Source organism: Notothenia rossii, assembly GCF_949606895.1.
Source record: "Notothenia rossii genome assembly, chromosome: 11".
Classification (NCBI taxonomy): Eukaryota; Metazoa; Chordata; class Actinopteri; order Perciformes; family Nototheniidae; genus Notothenia; species Notothenia rossii.
Window position 1 is genome coordinate 45,206,954 of NC_136910.1, and position 15,693 is coordinate 45,222,646.

The 15,693-nt window shown below is 38.8% G+C and overlaps 2 protein-coding genes across 2 annotated transcripts in view; one reads left to right on the forward strand and one right to left on the reverse strand.

The window, feature by feature from the left end:
- Window positions 1-11,127, reverse strand: part of prag1 (PEAK1 related, kinase-activating pseudokinase 1) — a 62,536-nt gene extending 51,409 nt beyond the window's left edge. Inside the window, exon 1 of the mRNA XM_079656700.1 lies at window positions 10,991-11,127. The gene's annotated coding sequence lies outside the window, so the exon portion shown is untranslated. The remainder of the gene's footprint in view (window positions 1-10,990) is intronic.
- On the forward strand, window positions 5,446-15,041 carry tmem38b (transmembrane protein 38B). Its single transcript, XM_079656701.1, has 6 exons — window positions 5,446-5,888; window positions 11,007-11,163; window positions 12,028-12,212; window positions 12,308-12,395; window positions 13,201-13,318; window positions 14,072-15,041. The coding sequence occupies exons 1-6, from the start codon at window positions 5,765-5,767 to the stop codon at window positions 14,360-14,362; spliced, it is 963 nt and encodes a 320-aa protein (XP_079512827.1). The 5' UTR covers window positions 5,446-5,764; the 3' UTR covers window positions 14,363-15,041.
- The last annotated feature ends 652 nt before the right edge of the window (window positions 15,042-15,693 follow it).

Sequence of the window (15,693 nt, forward strand, 5' to 3'; positions counted from 1 at the left end):
GAAATAGCAATATGTTATTATAACATTACAATCTGGAATGCGAATAAGAAATGCATAGATATACCTTTAAAACCAGTTTTTGGTTTTAAAAGAGACACTTATAAAAGGACATATTTTAGATAGTGTTAGTGGTCTGCACTTCAACTAAAATGTTATTGCTGAACATGGTTCAAAGGCTTTTAAAATGTTATTTTAGAGAGCGAAAGATCCAATACTTGTGTCTCATTAGTGTGAGTAAAAGGATTAAATGATAAGTATATGCTTGTGGCTATAGCTCAGGAATGGTGTATCCTCATTTACATTTTCACTTTAAGTATGTGAAATCAATGTTAATGCAAGCCAGATCAATGCTGCCTGCTATTGACTGCCTGGTTAAACTAGTTGCAGTGGTTTTATTCAGCTGGATGTGCCCAGAAGAGAGGGAGAAGGGGTGTGATTACTTGAAGTAACTGATCCTAAACCCCTTTTGACCCTTTTCATCATTATAAAAGACAATACCTCTGTTTTCATATAAACATGGTGTTAAGGATAAGACAAGTGAGTCTTTGTGTAACTCCTTTGTGTCTGCTGGGGCAGCTAGATCATGAGACTCACGGGTGTGAGAGGAACCTCAAGAGTCTGTCACACTGCTGAAACAAATAAAGCATCATCACGCTGGGAGTCTGTGTGTTTATATTTAGAACATTGTTGCTATTAGCATTATTCCTCTTAGGTAAGTTGATCCCAACAGGGATTGCATGTGTGTTTGCGTTGAGAAAGTTCAGTGGCAACAAACACAACCAGGTAACACGTCCAATATAACCGCCCCTTACCCACAGCTGTAACCCTATATGACTGGTGCCATGTCTCTATCGCTTGACATATTTAGCCAACCACAAAAATGTCACTGGTTATTCCAAGGCAATTTAGGGTTAGTTTCTGTTTTAAGCAGTGTTGCTGGGGATGGGTGTTTCAAGGTGACGCATCAGAGGGCCTCAGTCACGCTCCAAAGTAGATGTTGATGTAGATAAATCTTTGCATGATGGTTTATCTCACTCTGGCTTTCAGAGTTAGGTCTGATGATGTTCTTGTTTTATTCATAACATTGGTGAAAGTACTACTCACATTTTTGACAAAAAATTCTAATGTCACAAATCAAATGTCTGTGTTGTATCTCTGCTTTTAATAAAAAATGATTTTGTCTTTTTTGGCCCTTGATATTTAGGAATATTTATGAAAGTGTTTGAGAAGTTCTGAGGGAAGATTTCTCTTTGGTGGAACAGTTCAAAACCCATAGATAAATACATAAATAAATTACTACAAACCAAAACTAGTCATGAGCCAAATGGTTGGGAACCAGTGATTAAACATTTCCCTCTGAAGAGCAATACAGTAGAAGTATAAAGTAACAAAAGTTCCTTAGTTCCTTTCCGTCATTTTAGTGGTAATGAGTTCAACATCAATATTACATTGACTGTCTTTAGGAGAAAAGCTCATCTGTCCTGAGCAGGGAACTAAAGGACTGTGCTGAACTCATCCTTCATCGACAACAGGGTTCAACTGTGAAGAATAATTGTTTGCAGAAACATAAGCTGGCAGTTTTGGAAGATTAGGGTTTCAAGCTATAATTAAAAGTCACTTGAATGAGTGATTCTCAAGAGTCCAAGAATGCGCGGAGGAGAAACCCACCACAGCTGTGAAGCAATCTCAGAATCAAGTTTCAGATGGGAGCTCGGTTAGGGTTGAAAATGGGACCCAGTTAATGAGAAAACTTAAAGACACATTTGCTCCGTCTATCTTTTGAATAGAGGTTGTTTATACGTTGTTGAAATAATGGAGAAAATATGACCCAGATCTTCAGCTTGACTTTTTGCCAGTGATGCTGGGAGAAATTCTGTCCTCACAAGTTTACTTGGAAAGATATTCACTGCAGAGCAAAAAGACACGTACACACAATAATGGATCTGCTCAGCGGTTTGGTTTGATTGATGGGCTGGTATACTGCATCTTGCTCACCAACCCCAGGAATGATTTCTGTTGGTAGAAAACATGCAGAACAGCGGGGAGCTTTATGAACAGTTGTTATCTGTTTGAAAAGAAATGTCATTTGTCTTGTGTCAGTTGACTGTTTGTGTGTAACTAATAGGTAACATTTTCAGGGGAATTTCGCATTAACGTCACAGCACCTGAACAAAAGTGGAGTCAGAACAGATGTGTGGCACATTCATCATTACTCATTCTGTCTTTATGTCATCTTAGGTGTGGCTTATGTCCTGCTTCTACCATCTTCTCTCTTCAAAAGAAAAACTTAGATGTAAAAGCTAATGATTGCTAAACCATTCACTCCAACAGACAGGTAAAATCTCGTCTGTTAAGCAATGACGACAATGAGGCTGTATTTGAGGAAACAACACTTTATTCCTCAGTGCAGAAAAGCATACTATACTAACACATGTCATTTAAAGCTGCAAATCGATATTTATATCACCAATGGAACAGGTGACTAAGCGAAAGGGGTCTCTTTTGTGACAATTAGGTTCAATTTCCCCTCTCATAGGCATCAATGTTTACAAATGCATTACAAATACACTGAAGCTACCATTAGCCCAGCACCAAAGGGCAGGTAGACAACGTTATCAACTAGCTTGTGATATAAATATAATAATACATCTAGAACAGTATTTAGTAAGTAAGTAGCAATATATTGCTGTTTAGTTGGTGCAGACCAAAAGAGAGCTAAAAGAAAAACTAATGTTGGCTAAATCCATCAGATGGATGAAAAATTTATTCTTGACTACTTCTTCTTACCGTTTTGAAGTGGAAGAATATTGAACAGAAATCAAATTTTCCGCACACACATGCCAACATTCTTCCAGATATATTAGTCAGCACTTCTTTGACATTTCATTTAATAATTTTGACCTTTCATTGTTTAACTGAGAACAGGATTTGTTCCAAGATCAGCAAACTCTCCATGTTAGAAGCACCAAACCTCATTTGGCTTTAACCCAGCCCGAATTCCCCTGAGAAGACAGCACTGTGGGGTTTGAGCCAGAGGGTACACACTTGTGACAGGCTTGGCCGCCACAGACTTAATTGAATAAAGATTTCAGTTGTTCTGAAATCCTCAGTTTTGGCCTCTGGGTCTTTGAGGTGGGCCCCAGAAATCCAAGGAATGAGAGGCTGTCCCCGTTCTGTCGGCGCTGCGGACATAGTTTTATCCAGCACCACTGGGAGAATACTGATAAGTGCTCTGAGGGAGTGGAGAGTGTGTATGTGTGTATGAGTGTTGAAAGCATTGACAAGCACTGAGCCTTGACCCTGATAGACACACAGCCCTATAATATATTTATGGGAGGTGTCACAGTATATACAGTAGATGGGTGATATCTGAAATGTAGGCCTTAGTAATAATGTACAGCTTTCAATGTCGACAGTCAGAGGGTTTCAACAAGCTGATACACATCTCAGCACCCTGCCGGATACCAACACAAACACAGGAGCGGTCTTGGGTGGAGTTTCACTGAGATGTTAAATATGTTACATCATCACCTGGCCATGTTAGGTATTGTGCCATGTCTATGTTATCAGTTCATGTTAATCATGGCTTTCGAATTACATCATTTATAATAGGAAGTTTCCATTAGAGTCTTAATAAGTGGCACAATGGCTTTTTGTAGTTAAAGGTCATATCATTATGTTCACTGTTCCCCACCTCAGTAATTACAAATGTGTTTTTAAATATGAACCATATCTTTTTCGAAAATCATTTGCATGTGTTCACCTTCGGAAAATTATGTTTTAATAAAAGAACATGAAATATGAATATGATATAAAGATGATCAGAGTGTTGCTGCTGAATATGTTACAGAAAGATGTGAGAGAAGACATAACTATTTCAAGTGATGCATGTAATTGATGTTTGACTGCTTCCATCTAGTGGCTGTCACTTTACATTACAGGTCTTAGTATAACTTTAAAATACCCTTTTTCACATTGCACTATTTTGACTCCTAGATCACAACTATTATTTTCATATTTCAAAAGTGTATAGTGTAGTAAAAAAATCTGCACATATGTGCAGATTTTTTTACTAGCGAAAAAAGGCTTTATCCAGAAATGTAAGGATGAATGTTTCAGTGTCTAAATAGGAGGTGGAGTTACTGCGAAAAAACTGTGCACAAAAAAAATACTATTGGATATGATTGAATTGTAATTCAATGGCAAAAAAAATTGTCATAAAAAGAAGAAAAAAACTAATATCGAGCCACCACCAGGTGTCATACTCATGCTGGCCAGAACACTAGCTGACTAAGTTGTACATTTGCTTGTAATGCACAAAGCCACTTGCTGTTTTTTTTTTATATCAAATTATGTCAACAACCAACGTTGCAACTTCGGCCAATGTTTTGCTACTTTTGGTTTAATAAAATGTACAATTTTAATGTAAATGTATTATAAAACCACACTTTGGGCTCTGACACAATTTCTGTCAAACTTGTTTTTACATGTTATTGCAAAAACATGGGGACACTGGTATATATGTCGACACCTCTACTGTGCTGGCAAACAAAGGACAAATATGACCCAATGTGGGAAAACAGACTAAGTAATTATGACTATCTTTTCTGCATTTCCTCTCATCCTCATATTTTCATGTCAGGCAAAACAGATGCTTTCTTAATGTTACAATACCATTTGAATTACAAAAAAACTTGTAATACCTGTATTCTAACTTGCCCATGTTAATGAAAATTCTGCTTAACAAAAATATTATAATAAATATGTTTTATGAGCCACACTGCCCACACATTTGTTTTAAGGTATACATGCATGGGACCTTTCAACAAAACAATGCTGAATTGTCCTAAAAAGTACTAAAATCCAATGACATGCATCCTACTCGTCCGGTGTAGTCACTCAATGCTGCATAGATTTGAAATCACTTTGTCACAATGAAATAACCAAGACTTTTCAATCAAAAACTGCAACATTTCCATTAAAATATTAATAGAAGAAGTCCTACATTCAAACAAATTAGATTATGTCATATTTGTCAAGAGCAGTAATACTATCTATCTAGTATGGTTTTAGAGTCACTTACAAGGAAGCTATTAAAAAAACTTTTTTTATAAAATCAATTTATGGCACATCAAAAACCCATTGGACACATTTTATTTATTTATTATTATTTTAGGAAAAATGCTAAAATTGGTAGGATGGCACGGAGGAGCTAAGAAATATCATTGTTTTTCTCTTACATTAAACGGTAAGTATTTGATTGTCTCTAGAAACCATGTTGACTTGACAGCCAATATCAGGGATATATCCAACCTTAACCGAACTTCACCGCGGTTCTGTTTTTGTGTTAGCATCTCCTCACAAAGCCACATTGTGACACGTGATTGGCTCACATTGCTCTCGCTCCTCCAATCAGAGAGCCGCTCTGGCTCCACCCGCCCCATCACTGGTGGAACACGGAGCAGGAATTCCGGCTATGCGCCGATGACAGCCTCGTCGATGCAGGAACTCCCACAGGTATCTGCACTGCACAGACGGTAACACCCCATGGGTAACACCCATGATGACCGTCAGCGAGCGTTACACGTCTGTTGCCCGGCGACGAGCGTCGTTCAGCTAACCATCCGCAAGCAACTCGGCCGCACACAGAAGCCCTGATGCTCTGAGTTGGACCGGTGCCCTTTTTCAACTTCAACTCTCTCGCTGGGATTAACTAGAGTAGCTTCCTATCCTATTACTGAATAGTTTTACAGTTGACAGGATTATGGATTTGTTGGAGGTGCTGCATTTGGACGAGCTGTCCCACGGACTGGCCAACTTGTCCATGTTTCCTTACTTTGACATGGCGCACTATATCGTGTCAATCATGGCTCTGAGGGAGCAGCCAGGTAAGAGTATGACCTAAAGTTCAAGTGTGTTTTAACTGTCACAACTTTAAAAGTGTTCACCAAGTTGTTCCAAGTTAGTTTGCACTCTTTTGCCAAAGTTTGAACTGGTGAAACCTCGATAATAGACCTATTGCTATATCCTGGTATTTTAAACTGCCCACCGTCATGCCACGCAGCCAGTAGGGAGTTTGCTTTGTAACCTAAATGTCAATAGGCCTACACTTAGAGGGTGTTACATTCAAATGAACATTTTTTATATGTTACATTTGTGCCTAAAATCCGAACATTTCCTTTCTTATGTTCTTGTAATATAAAAGGACATACATTCATGATATTAGCAGTTATTACAAGCTACATGACTCATATTAGCCTATGGCAGTTATTTTGTATTCATTATTACTTTGTATAATGACAGTTGTTACCATAATGGTGTCCTAAGTAAATAATAACACCTCTCTGTATTGTGAAATAGTATTCAGCAAGCACTACAAACAACAGATACAAAAAACAATCTTTGTAAAGTTTTGTAATCCCATCATAATTATGAATATTAAATGGTGTAGCAGTTAATAAACTAATCTTACTTTAGAGCACAAACTGCTACCCAGCCACAGTTGATTGTATCAGCTTAGACTAAAGGCAGATAGTGAGCCCTATGTTATGCCACTGAAATAATGTCTCCAGGAACAGGTGGACTTTAACTGCACATGGAGTCCATTTTCCACACTCAGTCAATTGTAGTCCGCTGTAAATTTACAGTCTATTTTGGAACTTGCCCCGCAAAGCATCTGAGCTCTCGTGACCCTTTAACCCTACATCCTCTGCACCCATCTATCTTTCTGTAGCTGAGAGAGAAAGAGAGAGAGAGAGAGAGAGAGAGAGAGAAAGAGAAAGAGAAAGAGAAAGAGAGAGAGAGAGAGAGAGAGAGAGAGAGAGAGAGAGAGAGAGAGAGAGAGAGAGAAACACTGACAGTAGAAACAGACAGGATAGCAAAATAACGTTTTAAATCTCAGGATCATTTCAAAAAGAGATTCAATAAAGCAAGTCCAAACACAGACCACTCAAGTTCTCCTTTTCCCAAAGAAGGCTAGGAATGCATAAATCCCTCAGCCCTCTCTTTCTTCTCAACATCCTGTGTTAGATCTTCCTTTCCGGCTTTGGAGTGCAGTGTGAGAGCTTGCCAGATCTTTATGATACTCTCACTGTCACTACAAAGTTATTTTGGGATTTCTAAATATTGCTGTGAAATCCTGTGTAAAAAATCAGGAGGACAGGGACGTGGAAGAGGAGCTGTGGTCACATGTCAGTCAGTGGTTCCCTTCTACAAGGCCAAAAATAACCAGAAATAAGCCACTTGTTTCTTATCTGGCTATCAGGTTTCAGAATAGAGGAGGGATGCCCTTTTTACAGGCTTAGATCATGTGTGTCAGTTTGTCTGGCAGCAGGAGAAACGCTGTAGTGGTTCAGACTTTAAAAACAACAACTACACTTTTTCTCATTTACAAGACGTGTATACAGCAGTGTCAGTTTGTAAAGATGCATGACAAATGAATTCATGCACAGTAACTATACCCATATAAAATACCTTTGCCCTCATTTAAAACTACTACTTGATCTCAGATAACAACAATTGCGTTTGTTTACAACTCCGAAGAGAGACATTTCCAAAAAGGGAACTATCTTTGGTTTGTTTTCATTTCTGTATACTGACACGAGACAGCCAGCTCTCAATGTTCTCACTTGAGAGGTTAACAGGAATTAAAAATACAATGTGTGACATGTTGCAGCTGTGTTGTTCTTGGCCTGTATTCCTTCAAATTTGACTTTTAAATGACTCTCCTTCCATGCAAAGTAGTACCAGATCTGGTAGCAAACCAGATCTGGGATTGGTAGAGGTGTGTTTGAAGCCCAGCATGTCAAAGCAGTGTATTATAAGTCAGTGAAAAACGTAACTCAAGCAGTGGCTGGAGATGTGGGGGAAATCAATTTAGTGACGTTACTGAAGAGTTGACCTTTGTGCGTTTACAACATATTTACACAATGAGTTTATTTATGATAATAATCGACACTAAGTGGTTAGAGACAACTAATACAACAGCTACAACACACTAATACATGACATCTCTTTACTGGAATGCCACCTTTAATAACAGGAAAAGACCACACCAAGGCCATAAGAAGATATAAGAAGATATATCGAGTTTCATTGTCAATATATTGAGAGGTGCTAACTCGGGCTGCAGCAGTTTGTTTTGCTCAGGAACAAATAGTGATGGCACAGCGACCCTGTTTACTATGCTGCACTTGTGAACTGATACTTGGCATTTATGTAGGCTGCGGCTCTCACAGAAGGGAAAGATTCAGTCAGGGGGCCAGACACTCTGCATATTTTATAACCGCTCTTTCCCGTTCTGACATTCGTGTGCATGTATTTTTTTTTTTCAAACTTCCTCCTCTTCTTACTGTGATAGATAACGTTTGTTACATCAGATTTCATGTACACACAAGAGAAACACTGTGTGGTTGTGTCATTGTGGAAGTCGCAATTCAAGAGCAGTTAACAGTGATACTACACTGTGTTTGATGCTGAGGTTGCATGCAATACCCACTCTGAGCTGCAGCCACATTGATCTTTATATGACTCATCATTAGTTCATTTTGGTAAATGGAAAAACTATGAGGGGCACACACCCATGGAGAGTTGAAGGGGTGTGTGAAGGCAGAGACATGAGGTCAAGGCACTGCGATGGTAAAGGGACAGATGCAAACCGTTGTGCTTAAAATGAGAAGTTAGTCACTTGAATTTGGCCCACCAAGTAACATCAGTAGTTAGAGCCGCAGTAGTAAAAGGTACTTTAAAACTCTTAGTGCATGATTGCTGCAGTTTAAAGGAAAATGGTGCTCAGTCAAATCTGACCCGAGATACAAAACACATTTTTTGATACAGTGTGACCTACCCTCTCAGATTAAACAAAAAATCATTAGGATTAATAGAACTCAAAAGAAAAAAAGATTCTCAAGAACTTTCATGAGACTCGTCCCATTTTAACGTTTCTTTTCATTATCAAAGTCATCCAGTGATGGTTTTTAGAGAAAGGACACACTGCAAACAGTTACAGCCAATTGCTCATTTGGCATACTTTGAATGGGGTTGTATGGCAAAATGTTTTAAAATGTAGCCTTGTTAATGATTGTGTCTGTGTGCGATTTAGTATCTGCATAACTAGTACTTTTGAGTTTGGTTAAATAACTTAAATTTTGAAAGCACATCTCTTACCTATAACGAAGTAATGTTACATTGTTGTATTGGTACATTTAGTATATGACAGTTAGTTTGCCATTCTATTTTAGCATCATGACTGTACAAAATGATTGTTAAATGTCTCTCATTAGGAACTTTGAAGCTGTAGTTTCAATTGTCTTTTTTGTAATTAAATGAGTGGTACATTAAACAGCTTCACTATTAATCTGTATTCAGTGAGTGAGAACCAGGTTAAAAGGGAAAGTGTGCAGAGTGAATCCACTGGGAGTCTGCAGAGGAAGCAGATAGAGCTATACATCCTCCTGCTTTACAGATCTCTGCAGGAGTCTATAATCTGTATGTAATCCTCAGATTATCTGTATGGACATGTGTGTGGCCGTAGTGACCGGGGACAAGTGGTTCAGGGTTGACTGAGAAGTATCTGTCTAAGGTTAATTGTATATCTAAGTGCATGTTGGCGGCATTCATTTGTTCGAGTTAGAGAAGTCAGTCTTATTTGTCCATCTCTGAAAAGTAGATAAAGTTATACAAGTATAGAACATTTCTCGGTGTTGTGATTTGTTCAGAGCCTGTTATGAGTGACACATAATAGTTACAACAAACCTTCCCTTCATAGTGAAGATTACAGAAGTAGCATTATATCAGTTTCCAGTTGTATAAGTGATAGTGTTCTTTTGATCATGGTTGTAACAGAGGGAGCATTGAGCCGATGATAGATATCAGCAGAGAACTGATATGGTTGGAACTGTAAATTTCAAGTCTGTGCACTTTGAACTGTAGGCCCAGAAGCAAATATTGTAACTGCGCTTGACAAATATCTCTGTATGTGTTCCCTCTAACTAGTTAATATTTATACAGTTTCAGGGATTGGGAGAACAAAGCTCAGTTGCACAATGCATAGTTGTTCATTTAATCTGTTTATGAGTAGAGTGTTTGTGGCAGTTTGTGCTTAGGATCTTTTTTGCCAGTTTACCTTTGTACCGTTGTTTTGTGTTTTTTTACTACATGCAATAATGTGGGATCTATATCAGCGGTTCCCAAACTGTGGTCCGTGAAAAAAAAAAAAGCTCTAAAATCCACTATTTATTATCAAGGATTTTCAGGACCACCTCATATGCAAACTGTAAAAATAAGTACATATATAAACGTGGTGTTAAAACGCAGATATTTGTTATTGTTAATTATGGACAACACTTAATTTCACCACTGGTTACCCATGGTTACGTGTGCGCGTGCAACACCACAAACATGGATCGGTGGCTAGCATCAGGTTCTCTGAAGAGAAAAGAGGTTAACGTTAATGAAGATAATGAAGATAATGAAAGTGAGTCGGAGGCATCTACAAGCCAGATTCCGCAGAAAAAAACAAAGAAAGGGAAGATTAAGAGAAAATACAATGGGAACTACTTGGAACTGGGATTTACCTACTCAGGCACTGAAGATGAGCCTTTGCCAGTATGCGTTCTGTGCTACGAGACACTGGCTAACGAGAGCCTAAAACCAGCTTATCTTCACCGTCAATCTTGGAATCTAAAGGCCAAAGGTATGAAACTCCACTTCTACCTCTAATACCCCGACAACAGTACTGAGGGCTGCAGAAATGGACTTTAAGTCTACCCTAAAAAAGCCAGTCTCTCAGGCATCATTACTGTCATTATTTAAATCCCATAATTACAGGGAAGACTGTTTGGTGCTTATTTTAGAAACCATTCAACAACAACGGTAACTGCAGTGTGTTAGTAACTTCAGACCCAGGAGGAATGCTAATACCTTATTGATGGAAATGATAACACATATGGGGGACTGAATGAATTCTGCATCACAGTACTGATAAACATACTTGTGTTCTCATGCAGGCGTCCTCCAGCTCTCCAGAGTCAGCCCCCTGGCCTGCTGGTTCAGCTCCATGCTCTTCTGTTTCGGGGGGGCAGTGCTGTCTGCCATCATGCTGGCCGAGCCCGTTGTTGCTCCTCTGTCAAACAGCACCAGCGTTCTGCTCGCTTCCATCACCTGGTAAATATCTTGAGTCTGAAAAACAGTATAGGAGGTAGAGAACAGAGCAGAACGATTTTTCAAAGGACCCTTTTTAACTTAGAAGAAAAGGTTCACTTGTGAAGAAATAGGAAACACCTTAATTGCCTGTAAAGGAAGCATGTAATGTGGAAGGCTTTGATGAAACAGAGAGGTTATTGTAGAGTTCCCATGTCTTAATATAAAGCCTTTGGTTCCCTCTAGTGGTGGCACATAGTATCACAGTCTCCTCAGAAACTACACAGCACCCTCTGCTGGTGAATTCAATTCATGGCTTTCATGGCTTTATGGTCATTTGCATATTAGCTAAAGTGTAGATATGGCAATGAAAAACGTACAGGCTCCTCCAGCCGTGCAACATGAATATATATAGGACATAGAACAAATAAAACAGATACAATAGTTCAAGAGAAGGTTTTGAGATGTGCAAGTAAATACAAATACAATAGAAATAGTGCAAGAAGAGTCTATACAAGTAAATGGAATATGATATATTAGATAAATAATTAGCAAGATGCAAACAGATGATAATAATAATAATAATAATAATAATAATACATGACACTTATATAGTGCTTTTCTATAAACTCAAAGACGCTTTGACAAAGAGAGTAACACAAAAACGAAGAAAATACGTAAAGAGACAAAGAAACAGAAAGGATGGTCAGATGAATGTTTATGAATGGTCTTTAAAAGGTTCAGGCGTTTAATAGTCTTATGAACTCAGGTATTTGACAGAAATGGTCAGGTGTTGCTGTCAACATGTTTAATGAACTCATAGTTTGCACACAGCAGTTATCTGAGATGTGTGTGTCCACTCTGAATGTGAGCCATGTGTCTCTGCAGGTACCTGGTGTTTTACTGCCCTGTGGACCTGGTGTACTGCTGTGCCTCCCTGCTGCCTCTCAGGCTGGTGCTGACGGGGATGAAGGAAGTGACCCGGACGTGGAAGGTGCTGGGGGGGGTCATCCAGGCACACAGCAAATACAACGACAGTCTGCTGGTGATGATTGCCATCGGGTGGGCTAAAGGTCAGTAGCTGAGGGTGCATGCAGTAGGATCTTTAGTATTATATACAAATAAATAAAAATGTGTATCAACCAGGTGTCTTTTCTACCCCCACTAGGCGCTGGAGGTGGTCTGATAAGTAATTTTGAGCAGCTTGTTCGAGGCGTTTGGAAACCAGAGACTAATGAGCTCCTCAAAATGTCTTAGTAAGTCTCCTATATGACTCTTTTATATTTTTTGTTTTAGCGTGGATTAAGAAAACAAGATATAACATTTTGATCATTTAGCTGCTCATACTGAGTGCTACAGATTAGGGTCTCTTGGGAACCCAATAATAAACTACTGTTATAAACAACCACCATTACAAAATGATGGCTTATTTCTTCTCAAAACATTATTAGTTACGTAACTAATGTTACCTAAAAACCTAAAAATATACAGGGGAAATCTGAGTGAGCCCAATACATGTTATACATTGTTTTTACTAGGAACTAAGTGATTGACAAGTCATGACAATTGAATTATAGAACAAAACAGCTATGAGATATGAGTATTGCTCTGAGGGTCTGTGGGGACCCCTGTCGGTAGCATGAGGAATTACATATTAAAATATGATTTGATGGTTAAGGGGAGGCCATGTACATTCATAGTGATAATGTGTGTCTCTGGTATACGTCATTTGCTTTTAATAATTAAAATGTATAAGCTGTGATCTCTTCTTAGTAGGGCTGCTCGATTATTGCAAAAATCATAATCTCGATTATTTGGGTCAATAATTGTAATTGCGATTATTAAATGCGATTATTCATTGACTTTGAAAACATCCATTTATTGGAGAACATTTTTTTTGAACAGTATGTTTTTAACAGTTGATCACCCTGAACTTTAAGTATAATTCAACTGAAAAACCAAAACAAAAATTTTAAAATACGATTAATTGAGCAGCCCTACTTCTTAGTATGTTTTAAAGTATGATTTCATAACCCTTCTGTTATTGCATGTCCGTTTTAGCCCCACTAAGATCACCCTGATAGGGGCGGTGCTGTTTGCTCTGCAGCAGACCCACTACCTGCCTCTGAAGAAGCACCACCTGATGCTCATCTACACCGTCTTCACCGTAGTCAACAAGGTCAGTGTGGAATATTTAGAGTAGCCCATAACCAACACTTTGACCTTTAAGATAAACAGCCTATGTGGTACTGATTCATATACACAACAGGAAGGTGCATTCTGGGCCACTTGCTGACCCCTGACAAAGAAAATCATTTATTGCTGTTATTTGTTTTTAACTTGATTTAAAGTCAGGAATAACAAATGTTTGGTGCCGTAGCTTACTCCTATTCTGTGGCATCTTGTCTTTTATATGACCTTTCTCCCTCAGCTTTTTGAAGTTTCAGCTGCGGTGACTCACATTAGCTCAGTATTACCCGTAGGGCTGGGGCTTTTGCATCATTTTCATCAGCTTGCATCATCCTCTCTTCTCTTCTCTGGGAAACTTGTGCTCTTGACTGAGACACAGATAAATCTACCATGTCTTCTTTCAACTCTCATTCTGTTAGCTCCCTACGTCTCTGATCTGTCAAATTAGCGCCGAGCCATTTCATCACTTTTAAGGAGTAGCGTCCAAAGCTCCTATTTATTACTTTGTGTTCCTGATGATGCAGATGTTGTGCTCTCCTTCTGTAATTAGAAGTTCCTACTAATGATGTTACTTAATGTGTTTATATGATAGCTAGACCAGCATATCATTAGCTATCCATGAAAATGACAAATGACTCCGGAAAGGGATCATCAGAAAGTAGAAAAGTCATTGAAGATACTTTCAATGTTTGAGATGCTAACGTACATATCTTTTTTTGACTTGACATTCTATCTCCTTTAGGTAAGAATGATGCTGACAGGCTCCTCTGTTTCTCCATTCGCTGCCATCGAGTCGACCATCTACAAGACCCTCTTCTCCGGCCACTCCTCTTATGCGGCTCTCACCGATGAAGTAGAGAAAACGTGCATGGATAAAGGCGCTGTCAACGGGACACCCTCAACCAAAAAGTCCAATGAGAAAGGAGCAGGGAAGCACACCCCGGTCTCTCCTGTCAAGGGACAAAGTGGATCGCCCAAAGCCAAAGGCGAATCAGAGAACGCAGAGACGAAACACAGCAAGAAGAAAAACTAGTCAGCCTCCGCCCAATAGCGCCTTTTCACCTCTAAGCAGGGTTGTGGAGTCATTTCTGACTCAGTCGTGTCATGTCAGGACTGAATGTTTTTATTTTTATTTTTATTTTATTGAAAGAAATAGTTTTCGTCTAATACATTTCTTAGAATGCAACTGAAATCTGACTGCTGAAATATTATTTAATTTAGAGTTGACTCTGACCGACCCTGCACCTTATTGTGGGATAATCACCCCGTCCTTAAAAGTACTGTGATATGTACTGCTGTTGGATGTGAACATCACACCGTCCTTGGGCTGATTGCACACTCGCAGTACAATTTGTAGCTTAATTTCGAATATATATTTCTAATGAGTACGAGCTGTTGATGGTTTTATCTCTGGGTTTGAGGATCAGTGCTGTGCACCTTCTGATCGATGAATGTCTGTGTGTCTTTTTCAGCTTCTTGTAAATGCTATATTTCCTACTTTGAAATGGTTAGAAGCTAGAATTTTTTTGAAAAGAGAATATATTCTATGACACTTTAGTGTTTAGTCTATTTATACTAAATAATTGCACCCTTGAATGTAATATATTTCCAAATGGAGAAACTGCTTTATTCTATTCTGTGTCTTTGTTGAATGCTCTGAATTACATTTTGAAAGCATGAGAATAAACAGGTTTAAATGCACTGGAAAAAAACGTGTATGTGAATTCTAGCCGCTCCGCTTTATCAGACCGACTTTGAAAGTTTGTTTACCATGGACTCAGCTCAATATTACATCACTTGTAAAGCACCAAACAGATCATTAGTAACATTTCCAAACGTGTAAGTCCCTGATAGAAAGATCCTAATTAATGCAGATTCAAACATCATGTAGCTGTCTTGGCACATTTGCCCACAGGATAATGTTAACCGATATCTAAATGAGCTGCTGGTTAGTTGATATAAAGCTGCTCAGCGTCCAGAAGTAACCCCCTCTATAGGCTGAAACATTGCATCAGTGTAACATCAGCACTTGATTGATACCTCAGCCTCTTTAAGGCGCTGCTGGAGAGAGATCCCCCAAATCCTATCCTCAGACTGCAGAAAAAAACCCTTGTGAATACAAATTAAGAACAGAGGAAGGAGGGGGATGTTGAAGAGAAAAGGCGTTCAAAGACGATCAAAATGGATATTCGCTGAGATGATGTACCTGCCTTTCATACCCCTCAAGTCCATAGACGTCAGATATATGCATGTCAGTCACAGGCTTGTATCTCAAAGTGTTTTCTGCTTTGTGTTAGCGTGTGTTGCTAATGCTGAACCGTGTGACCTGGAAAAATGAAAGACACGTTAATAAGCCCATGTTTT

Excerpts from the sequence above, each read along its gene's own strand:
- tmem38b (XM_079656701.1), top strand. The coding sequence starts at position 5,765 with ATGGATTTGTTGGAGGTGCTGCATTTGGACGAGCTGTCCCACGGACTG. Across the intron at positions 11,164-12,027 it reads CTGCTCGCTTCCATCACCTG|GTACCTGGTGTTTTACTGCC; the intron begins GTAAATATCTTG and ends GTGTCTCTGCAG. Across the intron at positions 12,396-13,200 it reads GAGCTCCTCAAAATGTCTTA|CCCCACTAAGATCACCCTGA; the intron begins GTAAGTCTCCTA and ends TGTCCGTTTTAG.